The sequence below is a fragment of the Carlito syrichta genome, unplaced genomic scaffold, assembly GCF_000164805.1.
Source record: "Carlito syrichta isolate Samal-C Ts95f unplaced genomic scaffold, Tarsius_syrichta-2.0.1 Scaffold309010, whole genome shotgun sequence".
NCBI lineage: Eukaryota > Metazoa > Chordata > Mammalia > Primates > Tarsiidae > Carlito > Carlito syrichta.
The window spans coordinates 391,796-412,758 of NW_007253106.1; the positions used below are offsets into that span (position 1 = coordinate 391,796).

Genomic DNA, 20,963 nt, shown 5'->3' on the forward strand with positions numbered 1-20,963 from the left:
ATTGAAAGGCCCAACATAATGCTTCTTGCTACTATCTCAGTTTTCAGTGATAGAATTGATTTCACAGGAGTAATCTCAAGACTATGCAGTTGCCTTATACAGGCTTCACAGGAGATGAAAGAGTGTCTACTTTGAGGGTCCTATAATGATGTTGAAACGTGGCTTACATCAATGAAATTGTAAGAGAATGAGATCATTGGTAAAATAAAGTTGTAAATCAGATGGTAAAGAAAATTATCTGTTCAGATAAGGGGGAGGTTTGGAGGGCAAGAGTCATGAGGGAAGAATTGATGAAGAAGTTGACATTTAAATTCGACTTTAACAGAGTGGATAGACTAAGTAGATGTTGTAGGTTCTTCCTTTTTACATCGAGCTCCATGTACAATACTCATACCTCTTGCTGACTTCTGTTTCTCTTTTAAGACTGTGTACAAATACTTTTATTTTTATAAAAGAAGAAAAACTAATAAAAATAGAAGAGCAATAAATTAAAGGAGAAGGGAAAACAAGAGCAAGAAAATAAAAGTACCAGGAACTGGTCTAAAAATTTGTATGCTTGCTAAAAAGGAGCCATGAATTTGGCTAGATTTCTTGTAGCCACAAGAAAAATCAGATCAGTCCCATGATTCAGTGAATACAATATAAAAACAGCTAATTGTTCAGAAGCACAGTTGTTCTTAGTACTGGGGCATAATAAACAATGTCCTCAACAACAGATTTTCAGAAATAGAACAATGAGTTCTTAGGGATCTTGCTCATGATAACTCCGAATGTAGTGTCATGGAAACACTTTATTCTAGTTTACTCAAAAATAATTCTGGAGGGTCATTTTTTATTTCATTTATTTAACAAACACATGTGTAATATGTGCTCTGTCTGAAGTATTTTGCTAAGTTAACTTTCATAGCAATTTAGACCATTATTACCCTTGTTTTACAATTAAGAAAATTAATAACATTGGGTTATTTGTCCAAGTCCAAAAGCTACTGGGTGGTGGAATGAGGATTTGCACCCAGGTAGTCTATGCTTTTAGTCACTGTGTTTTGCTGTATTTTGTGGTGGTCCACATATGGATATATTGTCCATATATTATGATCCAGAAGTAGAATTTAAGATTTAGAAAAATAGATAAGCTCTCTGTCCTTTAAGCTTTTTTCCTTAACCATGGTCATTAACCTTTGTAAAATTTTTAGTGAAGAAACACTGAGTCCAGAGTGACTTTCCCAGCCAAGAACCTGTAGTGCACCCATCTGTGTGACCACAGTACCATCTGCTTAAACAATTAGTAGAGTGGGGTTTTTCAGAGACTGGACCACCATAATGTGATATGAACCCCCATATATTTAGATTATAGCAAACAATTGAATAAAGCCCTCTTTGGAATAACTTCCTGAAGATCTTTCTGTATAGCTGTCATGTGCAACAGAGATGTTGGTCTCCAGACTGATAATATACCATGTAAAAATAGTATCACCTCAGTTTTTTTCACTGACATCCCACTGTAGTCTACTTGAAGATTTGCTATAATTGCTATAGTCATTAGTAAAATTTGGTCTGAATACCTATTCTTAAAAAGACAGATATTAACATTATTGTCACATAATTTTGTTTCTTATTTAGCTTTCCAAGATGATCATAAAAACTGGCCCCTTAGATATGATTGTAGTAACTGATTTACAACTTAATATTTCTAAGTTTTAAATATCTTAATTAAAATGTGTACATGAATAAAATGTGGGAAAACTAAGAACCCTTACACAATTAAGGGTTCTTATACTTTTGATATTAATTTTGGTGGGTTTTAACTTTAGAAATCTAAATATATTTGGAATGATTAAAATAGTATTTGAAAGTTTTATAATCTGTATTTTCAGATTTAGACTATGTTTTTGCACACTTCAGCGGCATCTTCATCACAAGTACAGTCTACTTTCTAGCCTACTGTATAGCCATGAAAAATAGTCCTAAACTGTATCCTGAAGCAGTCTTACCAGGTAAGAATATTCACTACAGAAAATCTTCCTACTATATTAAAGTATCATCCTCTACTCATTTAACTTGAATAATTTTCTGAAAACCAAACTCTGTGTGTGTGTGTGTGTGTGTGTGTGTGTGTGTGTGTGTGTGTGTGTGTGTGTGTGTGTGTGTATGTGTTCATTCCTTAATTACTTTAGCCTAGTTCACCACCAAATATGAAGTATTTGGTCAATAGTATGGAACCTAAAACTCAAACAATCTAAGATCTTTTCCTGTGCTAAAACATCTCTGTATTGCTCACTTCATTTTCACTATCTAAGGGTTCATATTAAAAGTCAGAGTCCTGTGACTCTCTTTAAAAATGTACCAACAAATAGGAATCTGCAGTTGCTTAGGAAAGCAGGTTTTCCAAAAGGTAAGATGAGATTGTTATGGAGTTCAAAAAAGATGTATATTAAATACACATGCTTTTGGATTTAATCTGTTAGACATTGATTATTTTTGAAAAATGCTCATATAGGAGTTAACTGTAACTCGGTTTGGAATATAGATCCACAAGTAACTTTTAAAAATAAAGCCTAATTCAAACACTCACTCTGAATACTTGACTGATTTATGCTAAAGTATGACATCTGTCAGAGAATGGTAGATTACTTACTAAATGCCTGGCTAAAGTATTGTGAAAGTTTTAGCTGGTATTTTCACTTAAATACTAGGGGCTTTTTCCTTAACTACAGCATCACTGTATAAACTCACTCTGGCCGGGCTCGGTGGCTCAGCCTGTAATCCTGCGCTTTGGGAGGCTGAGGTGAGTGGATTGCCTGAGCCCGCGGGTTCGAGACCCGCCTGGGCAACTTGGCAAGACCTCATCTCTACAATAAATCAAAAAATCAGCCAGGTGTGGTAGCGCGCACCTGTAGTTCCAGCTACTTGGAAGGCTGAGGTGGAAGGATCACTGGAGCCCAACAGGTCGAGACTGCAGTGGCCGGGAGCAGCCACTGCACTCCAGTCTGGGTGACAGAGTGAGACTCCAACTCAAAAAAAATAAATAAGTAAACTCACTCTGTGTCTATGGATTAGAGTAAATGGTGTTTGCAGAGAATGTTCAGATCCAGTGTCTTTCCCAGGCCCCTCTCCACTACCTGGTCTCTACCTCTGCTATTACTTTGGGTACTTTATTGTCAATAAAGTGAAAGGATTGATCAAGTTTTCAGGAGAGGAACTTGTTTGCAAATGGGTATTATCTATATGTGTTTCAGGATTCCTGTCAGGAGTACTCTGGGCAATCGCTACCTGTTGTTGGTTCATAGCTAATCACTCTCTAAGCGCTGTGGTCAGTTTTCCCATAATCACTGCTGTAAGTAGCTGACGGGTTTTCCAAATTTTTGTTTCACAAATGTAAATGTAATTTATCTGAAGTATTCTTAGTGAATCACTAAAGATGATCATGTATTTTGAGTTTTTTGGAGTACAATTAATAGATTTAGGTAAATGGATACTCTAAGAAACATTTCTAACCTCATTTTAGCAGGATTGTTAACCCTTAATTTTAAATATCCCTGCAATTTTGTAAAATTTTATTTTAAACCGGGCTCGGTGGCTCAGCCTGTAATCCCACGCCTTGGGAGGCTGAGGTGAGTGAATTGCCTGAGCCCGCGGGTTCGAGACCTGTCTGGGCAAATTGGCGAGGCCTCATCTCTACAATAAATCAAAAAATTAACTGGGCATGGTAGCGCACGCCTGCAATTCCGGCTACTTGGAAGGCTGAGGCGGAAGGATCGCCGGAGCCCAGCAGGTCGAAGCTGCGGTGGCTAGGAGTGGCCACTGCACTCCAGTCTGGGCAATGGAGTGAGACTCCAACTTAAATAAATAAATAAATAAATAAATAAAATTTTATTTTAAAGATGTGTTGTACAATTCAAGATTAGGTATGCAAATGGTCATTGTACAGGTAAAGTTTGGTCCCCATTTTGGCCTCCCTTTGGTCCCCATTTTGCCTGGTTTGAGACTAGGTATCCTTATTGATGTTGTGGCTCTCCCCCTTCCCCTGGCAGTATCTCGCTACTGCCAATCCCTTTCTCATAGTATTTTGGTAAATGTTCAGGGCCCGCTTATGAGTGAGAACATATGGTACTCATTCTTTGTGTCTGTGATAGATCACTGAGTATTATAGACTTTAAATCCATTTAAGTTGCTGTGAAGTCCGTATGTTTGTTCTTCTTTATGGTTGTGTGATATTCTGCCATTTATATGTACCACATTTTTTTATCCAGTCGATTTTTGATGGGCAGCAGAGTTAGTTCCATGTTTTAACCATTTTGAATCATGCTGCAATAAACACACATGTGCGGGTATCTTTTTTGTCGAATGATTTGAGTTCCTCCGGGTATATTCCCAGTAAGGAGATTGCTGGGTCATATGGAAGGTCAATTTCTAGTTTTTTAAAAAATCACCACACTGTTTTCCATAGAAGTTGAACTAATTTGTATTCCCACCAGCAGTGTAGAAGCATTTTTTTTCTCCATATCCTCAACCAACATCTGTTGTTTTATTAATGGTGGCCATTCTTTCTGGGATTAAGTGGTATCTCAATGCGGTTTTGATTTGCATTTCTCTGGTGATTAGTGAGACTGAGCACTTGCAATATTTTGTACATCATATTGCCTGGTATTATTTTAGATACATTATAATTTATAACAATACTAATCTTTATAATGCGTTACAAATATAAAAAATGATTATATGTATATTATCACACTTGAATCTTGTGCCAATCTTGTGAGACTAAAAGTACTTCAGATTCGTCTTGCTATGGTACTTCACTCTTTCTAAGGAAAACTTTCAGAAAGTACTAAAGTCTCTGGAGGATGCCATCTATTATGGCATACTTAATACAGTTTGCTTCATCTGATTTTCAGGTACTAGTTTTGTAAAACATGGTTAGGTAACAGAAAAACAAAATGTTTTTTTAAATAGATAGGGTAAGTATTGACAGGATGATCTCCATTTTGAAAATGAGAAAATTGTGGCAATAGATAAGAGCATTATCTAAAGTCACATAGCTAGAGGAAATCTGAGTTTCTAAGAGTTTCCAGTATACAATGCCATTTTCTGCCATTAGTGTGGAATCCAATTTAGCATTTGTTTCAGGTTGATTATTTTGCTTAGACTGATATACATATACATGAGAATTGCTTTAATGGTGGGCTCTTGTATCTAACCTAGGTATCTTAGATTGCTGACCAGTTATTCAGTAGTATCTCCTGCTTCCCAAATTATCATCACAAACAAAGTTTGCCTAAGATATTTTAGTAGCACTTCTGTGCAAATCTACAGAACTCATTTTTTGAAACACATTATCTAGTCTAAAACACACTACATAGATGTTTGATATAAACCCTGGATTTCAACAGTATATTTTTGGCAGTTCTACTGTTCATAAAATAGTCAGCTTTCAAATGCAACTAAGTTAAAATAATAAAGAGTTTTTATTTCTTTTCATTTAAAAACCTCACTTTTTGACATTCTTAATCTCTGCTAGGGGAAAATATAGCAAGTTATAAGGAATTGCTTTACATCTAAAGTCCTCATAATCGGAATGGCAAAGGACTCAAATTCTTTCCAAGAAGGGATTTGTTCCTCTTGATATCAAGGATATTTAATGTTAGAAGTGACAGGGAAATACCAGTCAGTGGGATATAAAGCTTACCGTTAAACAATTCAAAGCAGAAAAATGTAAACAGCGTGATATGTCCCTCAGCTACAGATGCAAAAATTATTTGATAGTGTTAAAATCCTATGACATAAGGAGGAATAATACTTATTAAAATAAGTCAAGCCACTATTTCCATCAAATTTCAACTTTTATCTTTGCAATATGCTGATGATTTTTTTTATCTTGTAATCAAATTATATTCTTCAACAAGTGTGGGTTCTCCAAAAGGGGTTTGAGGCAATTTTATGTAAAAACACAGTTACAAATAGGTTGCACTAGACAAACAGAAACACAAGCACAAATAGAAAATCAAAACTATGACAAAGATGAGAACGGGAGTAGATAGCATGAAGGGCAAATAGTTGTTGTGATTAAACATTAAATCAAACAAATTATAAGAAATTTGTGCTTCCCTTGGTGACTAATTCTTATTAACTGGTAACATATGTCCTCAGAAGAGACCAAGTATTTCCTTGCACTGCATTTTTAATAGAATTTATCATATGGACCTTTTAAAGGAAACACTGAACAAGAAATAAACAATATCCTTAACAAAAATTTTTTAGTAGAGAGAGAAATGGTTTTCCTGCCAGTGTTTTTAGTATTGAACTGTGGTAAAGTCTGAAGACAAAATATTAAAGCCTAATTTACAGGAAATAAATTGCTGAGGTAGGTAGGTGTGGGCACAAGGTCAGTGGGAGCAGTCACTGTGGCTTTTGGAGACCTGAGACCTGTCCATCAAAAAGAGTATCTTTGAAAAACTGTAATGTAAGCAAAGACTTCTCACTTATCAGGTGAAACTTTCTCTCATGCTCATGGGTTGTCATCTGGGAAGGACAGATATTTTGGGGTGATGAGGGACTAGCTCTCTGTTGCTACTGGGTTCTTACTTGGTTTCGCGTTTGTCACTCTATCCAAGGACAACCTTATCTGTATGCAGAAAAGATTCTGTCCCTGCCCTCAAGGATCTTTTCTTTTTCTTTCTTTCTTTCTTTCTTTCTTTCTTTCTTTCTTTCTTTCTTTCTTTCTTTCCTTCCTTCCTTCCTTCCTTCCTTCCTTCCTTCCTTCCTTCCTTCCTTCCCAGGGTTTTTTTTCTTTCCTTTCTTATTTATTTATTTATTTTAAAAAATGTGGGATACAATTCAGGGTCAGGTATACCAAAGGTACCCTTGTTGATGAGGTGCACCCCCTCCCCCAGCAGTTTCTCACTATTGCCAATCCCTTTCTTACAGTATTATGATAATTTTTCAAAGTTTGCTTAAGAGTGAGAACATGTAGTACTCGGTTCTTTGTTTCTGTGATACATCACTCAGTATTATGGACTCTAAATCCATCCAAGTAGCTGCAAAGTTCATAATTTTGTCCCTCTTTATGGCTGCATAATATTCCATCATGTATACGCATCACATTTTTTTAATCCAGTCCTCTTTCAATGGACAGCACAGTTGGTTTCATGTTTTTGCAATTGTGAATAATGCTGCATTAAACATGCATGTGCAGGTATCTTTTTCATAGAGTGATTTGAGTTCTTCTGGGTATATTCTCAGAAGGAGGGTTGTGGGATCGTATGGAAGGTCAATTTTTAGGTCTTTTAGGAATCACCAAGATGTTTGTCACAGAGGTTGTACTAGTTTATGCTCCCACCAACGTGTAGAGTGTTCTCTTTTCCCCCTGTCCTCTCCAGCATCTGTTGATTTTTGAGTTATTGATGATGGTCATCCTGACTGGAGTTAGGTGGTATCTCAGTTTGGTTTTAATTTGCATTTCTTTGATGACTAGTGAGGCCGAGCATTTTTTCATGTATCTGTTGGCTACTCATATGTCTTCTTTTGAGAAGTGTCTATTCATACCTTTTGCCCACTTTGTAATCGGGCTTTTTTGGGGGGGGCACATTTCAGTTCCTTGTAGATCCTGTATATTAGGCCTTTGTCAGATATACAGTTGGAAAATACTTTTTTCCCATTCTGTGGGCTGTCTCCCTGCTCTCTTGATTTTTTTTTTTTTTTTTTTTTTTTTTTGGTTTTGCAGAAGCTTTTCAGTTTGATGAGGTCCCACTTTTTTATCTTATCTCTTATGGCATGGGCATTTGGGATTTGGGTCAGGAATTGGTTGCCAGTTCCAATTTCCTTAAGGATGTCTCCTGCATTTTCTAAGGTTCTTATAGTTTGAGGTTTTACATTTAGGTCTTTGATCCATTTAGAGTTGATTTTTGTGTATGGTGATAGGTAGGGGTCTTGTTTTAATCTTCTGCATGTGTTAGCCAGAGCAATCAGACAAGAGAAGGAAATTAGGGGTATTCAGATAGGAAAGGTGGAAGCTAAGGTATCCCTCTTTGCTGACAGCATGATCCTATACTTTGAAAACCCAAGAGAATCTGTCAAAAACCTCCTTGCACTAATCAAAGGCTTTGGCAAAGTCTCAGGGTATAAAATAAGTGTGCAAAAGACAGTTGCTTTCCTATACACCCACATAAACAAACAGAAGTCCAAATAAAAAGCACAATCCCATTCACAGTGACCACAAAAAAAAAAAAATACCTTGTCCTCTTCCTAACCAGAGAAGTGAATGACCTTTACAACAAAAAATACAAATCACTGCTCAAAGAAATGAAAGATGACACAAACAAATGGAAAAATATTCCATGCTTATGGTTGGAAGAATCAACATTGTTGAGATGTCCATCCTACCTAAGGCAATCTACAGATTTAATTAAATACCATTACATTACCAACATCATTCTTCTCAGACCTGGAAACGACAATCCAGAAATTCGTATGGAAACATAAACAACCACGAATAGCCAAAACAATCCTCAGCAAAAGAAACAAAGTGGGAGGTATCACACTTCCAGACTTTAAATTATTATAAGGCTACAACAATCAAAACAGCCTGGTATTGCTACAAGAACAATCCATAGACCAATGGAACAGGATAAAGATTCCTGAAGCAAATCCTTAATTTCTCAACCGATGAGTCTTTGACAAAGCTTCCACCAGCAACTTCTGGAGAGTAGAACCTTTTCAGTAAATGGTGCTGGGAAAACTGACTGTCCTTTATTTTTTATGAGATAGGCTCTTGCTCTGTTGCCCAGGCTGGAGTGCAGTGGTGCAGTCATAGCTCAGTGCAACCTCAAATTCCTGGGCTCAAATGATCTTAGCCCACCTCAGACTCCCAAGGACTAGATTATTTTAAAAACTTTTTAAAACGTAAAATTTCAAACATATCTATTTCCCAGCTTCAACAATTTTGAATATGGCCAATTTTATTTTATTAAAAAGTACATTTTAAAAATCCCAGTAATACTGTTCTTCCTAGGTATACATATTCCCATAGTTATGTATCCAGTGGTGACTGAAATGTGAGCTTCTTGAGAGCAGTATCTATTTTATTTATTGACAACTAGCATTCAATTAAAAATCCAGAGAGAGCAGGAAGGGAAAGAAAAAAAAGAAAAACCCACCTCGCAGGGTCAAGACTTTCCTGTTCATTCTAAAATTATCCAAAAGTTTCTGCTTCTCAAGATAAAATCAAGTTCACCAGGTGTGGTGGCTCAAGTCTGTAATCCCAGCACCTTGGAAGACCGAGGTGAGAGAATTGCCTGAGATCAGAGGTTTGAGACCAGCCTAGCACACTTGTCAAGACCTCGTCTCTACAATAAATCAAAAAATTACCTGAGCATTGTGGCTGACGCCTGTAGTACCAGTTCCTTGGAAGGCTCAGGTGATTCTTCCACCTGAGCACAGCATGTCGAGGCTGCGGTGGCCGTGAGTGTGCCACTGCACTCCAGCCTGGGCGACAGAGTGAGACTTCAACTAAAAAAAAAAAAAATCAAGCTCACTGTGCTTTCAAAGGCTGATTTACACATAATTTGCATCCGTTTACAAAAAAACAAAAACAAAAAAAATGCAATCCCAATTACCAAACCAGTTGTCGATCTCTCCTGTCTAGGACGTCCTCCCTCTTTGGCTGTCCTTGACCTGAAGCAGAGTCTCTACATCCTTTGACCACTTCCTGTTACATTACCTCACAGCAACTTTTAAGCCATGCTTAGACTAATATTTAGAAAATCATCAGACAAAATGCTTCAAAGGTCAGTAATAACTTATGGTATTACTGTCTACCATGTCCTCTGAAGGGAAATGAGTTTCCAGATTAAACATTCTTGAGTGCTTAGCATCACATTAATATTATATCCCCTCTTCTCTTGTTTTCTCCCATTCTGTTGAAAATCAGTGTAGGGTTGCCTAAAAGGACCCATCTGCTTCTTGTTTGATTTGGATTTTGTGACTTAGAACCTTGCATCATTGATAAAAGGCAGTTTCTTTTACCTATTTCTCTGGCTCTTTTGATGTTGACTTTCCAGATGCTGATAAACAAAGAGTCATGTATTCTTATTGCTTCTCTTATATGCCAGGAATGGAATTAAACCTTGTTGACCTAGTCCTTTAGGCAGTTGGAGGAGTGGAGGTAGAAAAACACTTTGGAATCTTTTATTTGAAATTCTTCCAGAGTTCCACAGGGCTTGAAGAGGAATCTAAAAATGCTGAGACTATACACCTTCTCCACAAAGACCACAATTAATCCAAATCCCATATTTTCCCTTCTTGCCTAAAAATAAATAAATTAAATAACACTAAACTTGAATGAAGTTTTCAAATGTTGGAATAATTTTTTTCTTCACTTTATTTATTCTCATTTTCTTTGTCCTATATTAGTTCTTTCTGTCTGTCTCCTGCCTAATGACTCCTGTTGCTTTTTTTTTTGCCTTACATGATTTTTAAAAATCTTCCCATAAAACTTCTTTTAGCCTTCATTAGTGTTTAATGGTAGCCATACTTAATTTCTCTGTGGTAGCATTCATTAATTTTTTTAAAGTACAAGCTACTTCCATATGCACATTATTTGTAAAACCTGAAAGAACATGCCAAAATCTTCAACTATGAGATTATCTAGTCTCCTAAGGAACTAAGTCAATAGGGAAAAATCAAGCCATTTGCTTGTTAAAGTAATTTTTATAAATATATCATGCTAAAGAAAAGTATCCTACTATACAAAATATAGCATCATCAAACTAATAAAAATTAAGACCATGAAGAAAAAAAATGAAAAAAAAAGTCATCATGACTACTTAATGTTACTTAGTATTCAGCTTAATGTGGAGTTAGAGTTGAAATTATGGATAGGTTTTCCTGAAAATGTTTTTATATTATCTCTGACTTATTATATTTATATAGAATACAGTCATGGGTAAATATCTAATTTAATTAATGTTTATATTTTTATTTAAGGGTCCAGGATTTATAGCTGCAATGTGGGGTGTCTTCATGTTTAAGGAAATACAGGTAAGTATAAGAAAAGGCAGGTTTCAAAAATAAGAATAGGTTCAGGTAAGAAAAGTATTTAATATTATGTTTGTGTTATTTTCTGAGAACTGCATGTGATGCCTCAACCCAGGGCAGGTAACATATGAATACATTTGACAGACAAAATGTCCAAAATGTTATAATACCCAATTAGGAAAGAAAATTCTAGAGCTATGGTAATTTTCTGAAACATTACTTCTCTTTCCACCACCATCTCCAGTGGAAACATGTTTTAGTTGACTTAAATTTCCCAAAGTGATTTTAGTTAAATAACCCAATAAAATATGAGAGAGGAGAATTTCTTTAGAGTAAAATATGGTAGATAAGATGAAGGGTTTGGTTAAAATATCCCTTGAGGTAAATGATATTTGAGAATAGATCTTTGTATTGGTCCCTGTGTCTCCCAAAGGCTTTCATATCAAGTCAGCAACTTTACAGGAAAACAGCATGGTAACAGGTGGCTTTATCATTTCATTTTAAAATATGAATGATAGGAATTTAAATTGCACTTATTAAATAGTTCTAGTAAATATGTATATGTGATTTCATTAAAAATCACCTGGACAGGTGCAGTGGCACATGCCAGTAATCCCACTACCGGGGAGACTAAGGTGGGAGGATCGGGGAGTCCAAGAGTTGGAGGCCAACCTGGGCAACACAGCAAGATTCTCTAAAAATATAAAAACAAAAGTAAAAAGTATGAACTCGAGAGTCAAACTGGGATAAACATCCCAAAAAGCTGTGACAATATGAGTAAAGTGTTCAGAACAGTGTCAAAAACAATGTAAATGCTCAGTAAATTTTGGGGATGAGGGTCATATGTCATAGCCCAACTGTCAAGAGTAAACTATCACACAAAAGTCAGAGAATGTCTCTACTTTTAGCAGGGTGCTGTGGTAAACTCCTGTGAGCTCAACTATGCAGGAGGATTGCTTGAGCCCAAAAGTTCAAGTCCAGCCTGGACAACAAAATGAGATGCTGTATCTAACAAAAATTAATCAATTAAAAAATATTTTTTATACATTGTTTTAGAACTTTTTCCAGTTACTTTTACTTGTGGGGTAAAATTTCAGTTGAGAAATGTATGCAAATACATTGTAAGTACTTTGTAAGAGTTTTTATTAAAGACAATATTGATCCAAAGACACTCTGTCAAGATAGTATAGACACAGTCTTTTCTGTCTTAATATGCCACTGTAATAGCAAATACTTCCTTAGATTAATATTGCTAATGTCTGAGAACTATAAAGTGAATATATTCCTAGTTGATCTTTAAAATGATTGTTTAATTTTCAATTTAAAACATCACTTCAATCATTCTAAATGAAATGATTCGATTTAAAAAGCCATAATTTGATAATGCAAGTAAGAGTCTCAGATTAAATAAATAAATTTGTTTAGATGGTATATGGACTATGATCTGAATTTTTTTTTTTAAATACACAAGAGTAACTTAAAACATTTATAGACCTGTAAGTTGTTTTTGTGCACATTTCTCATTTATTTTAGCTGGAGTTCCTTTCTGAAAAAGTAATGCTATGCCCAAAATACATTGTAAATACCTCTGCAAATATTTCATCTACCTCACAAAGGATAATTTATTTCTATTCAAGAATTGAGTATTATCCCATGTAAGATGCTGAAACCTTAGAAAATCACAAATTAGTGGCTATGGCTTGTTTGCAATTATAGGTCTAAAGAAGCACAAACTAAGTATAGATTTACATTAAAATAACAGTATAGACTTGAAAATTATGTTGGTCAATACAATGATAATAACAATACTGAACTAAAAATCCTTTTAACTACATATAACAACTCTCTCCAAAGAGTGAATCCCTAAGCAGTAAGTCTAGCACTACTTCTTTAAAGTCCTTTAAAGGAATGCTAAAAACATTCAAGCAATTTTTTTTTCTAAAGATATCTTTAAAAAGACCAAATAGAAAGTAACTTGTAAGATTAGTGTACCATGACCAAGTAGGATTTAATTCAGGAATGCAAGGATGGTTCATAATATGCAAATTAACTAATGTTATTTACTACTGTATTAGAAAAACAGGGGAAGAGGATGTGATAATATATACTATATTAATCTCTCAATAAGCTAGAAATGAAAGGAACCTTTAGTTGATACAGTATGTCTATCAAAAAACAATAGCAAACATATTTCCAAGGCGAAAAATAAGAGTTCTCTGTAAGTTGGAAGTCAATGATTTCTCCATCATTACTATTATTCAATATTTCCTGTAGATCCAGCCCATTTGGAAAGATAAGAATAATAAATAAAATAAAATAAATATAGGGAAAGAATGAGAAATTTTTGATAGAAAATGAAATGAGAAAATTATCATTTGCTGATAACATTTTATAAAATTTGAAGGAAATCAACTGAAAAGCTTATGATCCAATAAAGATCGTTTAGTAAAAATTGAGATATAAGATAAATATAAATGAATAGATTTCCAGTATACCACCAATAACCAACTAAGAAGGAAAATAAATGCTATTATTAAAAACCACAAAATTACACAAATCTAAGAAAATATTAACAAGTAATGTGCCAGATTTATAAAATAATTGTATCTTACCTTACTCCAAAAATGTGCTAGAGGACACAGAAGATCAGAACAAATGAGCAGACACCATATTCGTGACGAAACAACGAGGGAGGCAGTTCTCTCCAATTATGTTTAATGTGATTCCTGTGATATCCCAGTGGAGCTTTTTCTAGAATATTCAGAGTAGGTTCTGAAGTTTGACCAATTGTGTATGTAAAAATAGGCAAAAATAAAATAAAAAGCATGATAGCAGATGTCCCATATTTCTGAATTGTATGCAATTTAGAGAACTAGGATGTTTTCTTATAAAATAAGGATCTTTAAACACTGGAAATTATTATCTACTCTTTTCTATTTTTAAAAAAGTGGTTAAAATAAAATTAAATATTGAAAGAAAAAAGGGACTAAGATAAAAGCAAAGGGTAAGTTACTCACCCTTTTCTAGCTAAGAAAAAAAAAGGCCTATAAGTCTGTCTACTAACAAAATTCAAAATTAAAGGATATCCAGTGGTACTTATCATTCAGTGTAGATGCCTAATTGCCTCTGGAGAGCTGATTTAAAGAAAAGTTTTAAATACTTTACATGCCAATCAGCTTAGGAAAGAGTCATCAACTAAACACTAAAACCAAAGACTTACAAGAATTTTCTAAGAGTACTTTTGTTACAAAACCTCTAAGCTCTAAAAAAGAAAAAGAAAAACCTTTATCTTTGTGACTCTCAGGTACTGTCGGTTATATATCTGACAGCAGTTCTCGAGGCCACATATTTACAAGTCTTTAAAAGCTGCAAGGTCTTAGGCTGAGATCCAAGCACCTTTTGTGTGGATGAATCTAATTAGTCTGTTTAGTTGTAATATCATCAGTGCCTTAGTTGGATATTTTTGTTCTTTGGATGCTCTTTGATATCTCTTATGCTTTCTGAAATTTTAGTGTATTATCTTAAGCTAGATGTGTGTTATATTTTTACTAACATACTATAGTCAGTATGTTTACAGTAATACCAATGCAGAAAATTATTCCCACAACAATTTATAAGTCAGTAGCTACTCCCAGTTGAATAAGATTCTATATTATCTTAGTTATTATTAAAATTCATACTTCTGTAATCCCAGCACTTTGGGTGGCCGAGGTGAGTGGATTGCCTGAGCCTGGGGGTTTGAGACCAGCCGTGGCAACTTGGCGAGACCTCATCTCCACAATAAAAATCAAAAAATTAGCCGGGCGTGGTAGCGCGCACCTGTAGTTCTGGCACTCGGAAGGCTGAGGCAGAAGGATCGTGGGAGCCCAGCAGGCAGACACTGGGGTGGCCGTGAGTGTGCCGCTGCACTCCAGCCTGGGTGACGACAGAGTGAGATTCCCACTCAAAAAAAAAAAAGAAAAAGAAAAAAAATTCATATCTTGGGAGACTGTGACTGGGCTCTTTCTAATAGTTAACATTCACCTCGGACAAAGACAAACTTGCTGTTGTCCAAATATAATCACTTTTTTTCTAGAAGACTAGGCAGCTTAGGCAGATTCTTAACCTTGAATGAGAAAAATTCTTTTTACTTCCTGAGAACATTATTCTGTCGACATAGATAATAAAATATCACTTAGCGAAGTATTCACATAATTAGGTTGTAGAGTGCTTATAATTGAAGACTGAGTTTTTAATTTAAGTAATTGCATCAATTTCTAATACAAAAAGTGGGTTTGGAAATCACCTGAGTGTATTCACCATTTGAGAAAATATTTATCGGAGTCCCTATTCTACACTAGTATAGTGTCTTGGTGAAGATTGCAGCCTGAAATACTAAGATCTTGGGAAATCTACAGCCTTACTATAAAGTGTGTGTGTGTGTGTGTGTGTGTGTGTGTGTGTGTGTGTTCAGAGTAAGCTGGTCTGTGTGTGATAAGGCTTTGGGATACTGCCTTTCACTTGTAGAGTCTGAGATTAGGGTAACTTCTGTTAGTGCTGAGAGTCACAGTGAATTAGACAATTCAACTGGCCACAACCTAACTTATAGAGACCTGTCTCACAAAGACCTGTTAATTTGGAGAGGCAAATTAATCCACTCTAACCCAATTCTTTATTAAGTTGAAGAAATTGGGTATATACACACATACACACACACAAACACATTTGGGTTGTATTTAATTAGCCTTAATCTTAATCTTAAGGCTAATCATATGAAAGAACAGTTTCCTTGGCAGTTTCACAATCTTCCTGCCTTGGATATTGTTTCTGCTTCTTTCCAGATATATAACATAAACGTACCTTTGATCTCCATATTCTTCGAGTAAACTGGAAACACAGGACCCCTAAGGAAGTACGAGAGAAGGAAGCAGAATTAGACTGTCAAAAGTCTACCCTTGGCAGTGAGAGTTCTTCTATGGAAAACCATGTGTCTGTACTGTTAACTTGATCTGTCCTGCCCTGATCCTGTTTCCGGTGGGAGCCCCGTGAGTTCTTCCCCTTCGGGACTGCCCTCAAAGCCCACTCGGCTGAGTACAACAAAGATAGGAATGCCACCTGCATCTTTGCAATGGAAAACGGGTCTCCCTATACCTTCACTGGGCAGGACCTGGCTGTGGGAACCCAGGTTTCGGTGCATGCTTTTCATGATTCCTTGGATAAGCACTGAGAAGGTACTCATGAGTCCTGGTTAGTCCAGAGCCCAGGGTCCTCCTTTTATGAACTCACTCCCCTCAACAAGCCGGTCAACTCTTACCCCATAGACACAGTGTTTCATTCCCACTGCCTTCCCTAAAGTTTTGCCTCACATTGGGTAGTTTGAGGCCATTGGCGTGGCAGACCCCAGTATTTAGGGTTTTCACAAGAGAAGGAGGCCATCAGCCCCCTTCCCTACAGATTTGAAGCAGGCACAATGCCTACTGCTGCCTAGAGCTGCCACCTCTCCATTCCCCATTTTCCTCCCCTTGTGTGTCTTCTACATGACTGATAAATAAGTCATTGTTATTTTTCCTTTTATAGAAGAGCTAATAATTGTATTATATAAATCGACTATCAGAAAATCTGAATGTAATCTTAGACCGTATCTCCAAAATTAGAGAGGTTCTATTCCTGTTTTACTTGGTGATGTTCAAAACTTCCTTTAGAATATTGGGGTCTTTGAACATAATTATAAGTTAAACATAGCTCAAAGAGGAATATAGACAAACTGGCAACCCCTCAGAGGGGAACAGCTAGGACATCGAACAACTAAAACCATTCTATGTGAAAAATGGTCAGAGCTAAATATTGACCAGGAAAAGAGATGCCTGAGGGGATATAAGTTTTTCTTCAGTGTTTGAGAATTTATCTTGTGGGGGAGATATCAAAATCGATCCATCTGTACCCCTAGAGATGGAACTTACAGGAACTGAAATATTTCTACTTAACAAAGGAAGAGATGTCTTTGTTAATCCAAAGATGGTCTGGGCTACATAGGGAAGTGGCTCTCAATACTTTCCGTCTTTAAGCTCAGTGCCCCATACATAACCAGACAAGCCAAACTCAGTCATTCATCACACCCCTCTGTGTTTCTTCCTCACCCTCTGGATCCATCTCTATGTCTCCATCTGCACTTCATCATCCTTTCCCTGGAGAATGCAGTCAACCTCCTTCTCAGTCTCCTTGTGTCCCTCCAATCTGCAAAAAAGTGTGGGCTTCATTTACCAAATGCAAATATGAAATTTCCACCCACCTCCTTTAATGGCTTTCCATTGCTTGTAAAGTTAAAACCCAAAAGCATAATACATGCTCAGGCCTGCAGCCCTCCAGCTTCATTTTGCTCCAATTAACTCATTGCTGTATCACACTGACCTTCGTGTAGTCCCTGGGTAAAGTATCTTGCTTTCTTACTCTTCACATAAAATTCCTTCTACCTGGAATCTCTACTTGCTGCCCCATTTCCCTGGCCAATCATTGATACTGACAGTTAGAAATTCAACTCCCCACCCTTCAAAACAGCAATGGTGAAGACTCCTATAACACACTCTCAAGCAATCATAATGGTTAGCTTATTAACACTTCCCTCACACTGCAGTGTTCTTTTCTGTTACTATTAATTCCTGTCTCCCATGTCATACAATCAGCTGCATGAAGGCACACATTGATGCACAGTGGGAGTCCAACTGTATTTACTAATTTTTTTTTTTTTTTTTTAGTTGGAGTCTCACTCTGTTGCCCAGACTGGAATGCAGTGGCCGCTCCCGGCCACCGCAGCCTCGACCTGCTGGGGCTCCGGCGATCCTTCCGCCTCAACCTGAGTGGGTGCATTTTTAAAGGCTCCATGGGTTTCATAGGAATCTAGATGATTACCTGGAGGGGGCAGCAAAAAAGTATCCAGTTGGCTAGAGCATATGGTTTGTAAGGTCCCTCGCAATTCGGAGAACCTGTGTGTTTTGTGTATTTGACTCTGATTTTTTTCATGACCATTATTCTTTTATTTATTATTCAGGGTCTACAAAACTACCTGTTAATTATACTTGCATTTTGCATCATCTTGACTGGAGCATTATGTACTGCTTTTTCTAAAGTCTAATAGTCATCAGACCAGCTGGTGGCAGCAGCAGTTAAGAGAACGCCTCCACTGGACACACAAGCATGTATGCTGAGAAAAGAGTTCATGTTCTTACAACCAATGGATCTCTACCACTCTTGGAGTGAGTAAATTTGTGTGTGTGTGTGTGTGTGTGTGTGTGTGTGTGTGTGTGTGTGTGTATTTTTTTTCCTGCCATCAATGTGAGAATAAAAGAAAACTGAGTTTCAGTCAAGTATGAAAAGTTCTTCTGATGAACTGTTTATGAAGGTAGGACTTTACTGAATAACTAAAATGTCTACATTAGCATAACATTACATCCAAGGGTGCTGTTTTTTAACCACAATATGAAACCACTAGTGTTGACTAATCTAGAAAACAGTGAGGAGTTTCTACTTCATACTGTCGGAGATCTATGTCCATCTTTGCTGAAAATGCTTTTGATTATCTCAAAAAAAAAAAATACATCCTCAGAAAACAAAATTTTTTTCCATCAATGAGAACATGTGCATTTTATAATACATACATATACAAATACAAATACATAAATACACAAATATGTATGTACTGTTCCATATATGGGGGAAATTCTGGAGTCAATAAAGTGAGGGTCTAGCATATCAGTGATAATTTAAAGGGACCAACTCTTTTGAATGTATAATTATTTTTTTCTGAAATATACTTTCTAAAATCCTTTTTCATGGAGGTTTTCCTGTTTCTTCCTGTTGTGGCTGGCGGATTCCAGTGGACAAAAGAAAATGACAGACATGCTAGCTTTCTTTAAGAAAACTAAAATTAAGCCAAGAGTGATAGCATGTGCCCGTAGTTCCAGCTGTGGGGGAGACTGAGGCAGGAGGATTGCTTGAGCCCAGAAGTCCTCCAGCCTAGACAACATAGTGAGACCCTGTCTCTAGAAAATAATAATAATTTTTTAAATGAAAAGAAAACTGATATGGGACTGCCAGTACAGTGTTTATTACAGTGGTTTTTTTAAACCTCAAAAGAGTCGGGCTCGGTGTGGCTCAGCCTGTAATCCTGCGCCTTTGGGAGGCTGAGGTGAGTGGATTGTCTAAGCCTGCGGGTTCGAGACCCGCCTGGGCAGCGAGACCTCATCTCTACAATAAATCAAAAAATCAGCCAGGCGTGGTAGCGCATGCCTGTAATTCCGGCTACTTGGAAGGCTGAGGCAGAAGGATTGCCGGAGCCCAGCAGGTTGAGGCTGCAGTGGCCGGGGGCAGCCACTGCACTCCAGTCAGGGCGACAGAGTGAGACTCCAACTCAAAAAAAAAAAAAAAAAAACCTCAAAAGAATAGAACTTCTATTCAAACGTGAATTTTACCCATTCCCACAAGATAGTACTGTACATGACTTTGTTATGCAAGAGGAATAAAACAGCATTTTACTGAAGTGCAGGGACTCTGAAGCCAACCTCCCTGGGTTTCAATCCCTTCTCTGCTTCATTTTATTTGTATGACTTTAGACAGGTTCCTAAAACCCCTATATCAGATTCGTCATCTCTAAAGTAGCATTAATGACAGTACTTGTTTCACATGTTTATTGTGTGGTTGAAATTATTTAAAATCTGTCCAGGCATGGTGACTCACACCCGCAATCCCAGCAGTTTGGGAGACCAAGGTAAGAGGACTGCCTGAACCCAGGATCCGAGACCAGCCTGAACAGCACAGTGAGACCTCATTACATAAATTTTTTAAAAAATTAGCCAGGCATGGTGGCGCACATGCCTGTAGTCCCAGCTACGTGGTAGGCCGAGGCAGAAAGATTGCTTGAGCCCTGCAGGTCGAGGCTACAGTAGGACTGCACTCCAGTTAGGGCAACAGAGTGAGACTTAAAAAAAATTTTTTTAAGAAAATAAAATATTTTGAGAAAAAAAATTATTTAAAAATCTGCAAAGCATATTCACAAGTGTCTGGTACTTGACAAACACTATGTGATTGTTAACTATTATTACTATATGTTGTTGTTGTTTTTGAAAGTGTCTGTAGATTGGAGAATACCATGTAAGAAGTACTATCCTCACCACCTTCCCATCCAAACAATGACTTATTACTCCATTTAAATACTATTTAAAAATGATACTGGAGCTTCTGTTTGACTATTCAACTGCTAATACAAATAAATATTTGATTGTAACTTCTTATACTCATTTTAATTTTAACCTGAAATGTTATTAAATTATGCTGATGAACCCTGAATAAATTAACATGATACAAAAGCTATTTTTCTCATTTAAATATATTTTAGATTTTATATTGCATAGCTCTTAATTACTTTTTAGTTGAGATTTCTCATTTAATGCATAATTTTAAATGTGAAGAAAAGTAATTGCAGAAGAAAAAAATGAATAAACAGTCTTATTACCACTATACACTTCCTGCTACCAGACAAGCTTTTACAAAATGATTACCAACCACCATGTTATTTAGAAGTTAGACTAACTAAGCAGTTGCAAAATTTCCCTTTTGTTTCCTTACTTTAGGAAGTGAATGTTTAACTCTCTTAAGGTTTCAAGGTTGTATTTTCCCTCGAATAGTATGGACAAATTCTTGTGTTTAATTTTTTTTGGCTTGGCTTGCTGTCTCACCAGGTCTGAAATGGCAACCTTATCTGTGCTAAAGAGATCCTGCCATCTTGTGTACGAAGATGGCACTGCATTCAATAGAAGTATCAGTCCAATAAGACTGACAGATTATGGGAATTTTTACTGTGGGAACAGAAAATCCTGATGAATTTTAAAGGATTAATAGTACAAACCGGGCTCGGTGGCTCAGCCTGTAATCCCGCGCATTTGGGAGGCTGAGGTGAGTGG

The 20,963-nt window shown here is 36.5% G+C and overlaps 1 protein-coding gene across 1 annotated transcript in view; it reads left to right on the forward strand.

The window, feature by feature from the left end:
* The window catches only part of TMEM144 (transmembrane protein 144), a 42,449-nt gene that overhangs the window by 17,649 nt on the left and 3,837 nt on the right, over positions 1-20,963 (forward strand). Inside the window, exons 10-13 of the mRNA XM_021716842.1 lie at positions 1,875-1,994; positions 3,237-3,334; positions 10,981-11,034; positions 18,056-18,260. Of these exons, the coding sequence (XP_021572517.1) occupies positions 1,875-1,994; positions 3,237-3,334; positions 10,981-11,034; positions 18,056-18,139 (356 nt within the window). The 3' untranslated portion in view covers positions 18,140-18,260. The remainder of the gene's footprint in view (positions 1-1,874; positions 1,995-3,236; positions 3,335-10,980; positions 11,035-18,055; positions 18,261-20,963) is intronic.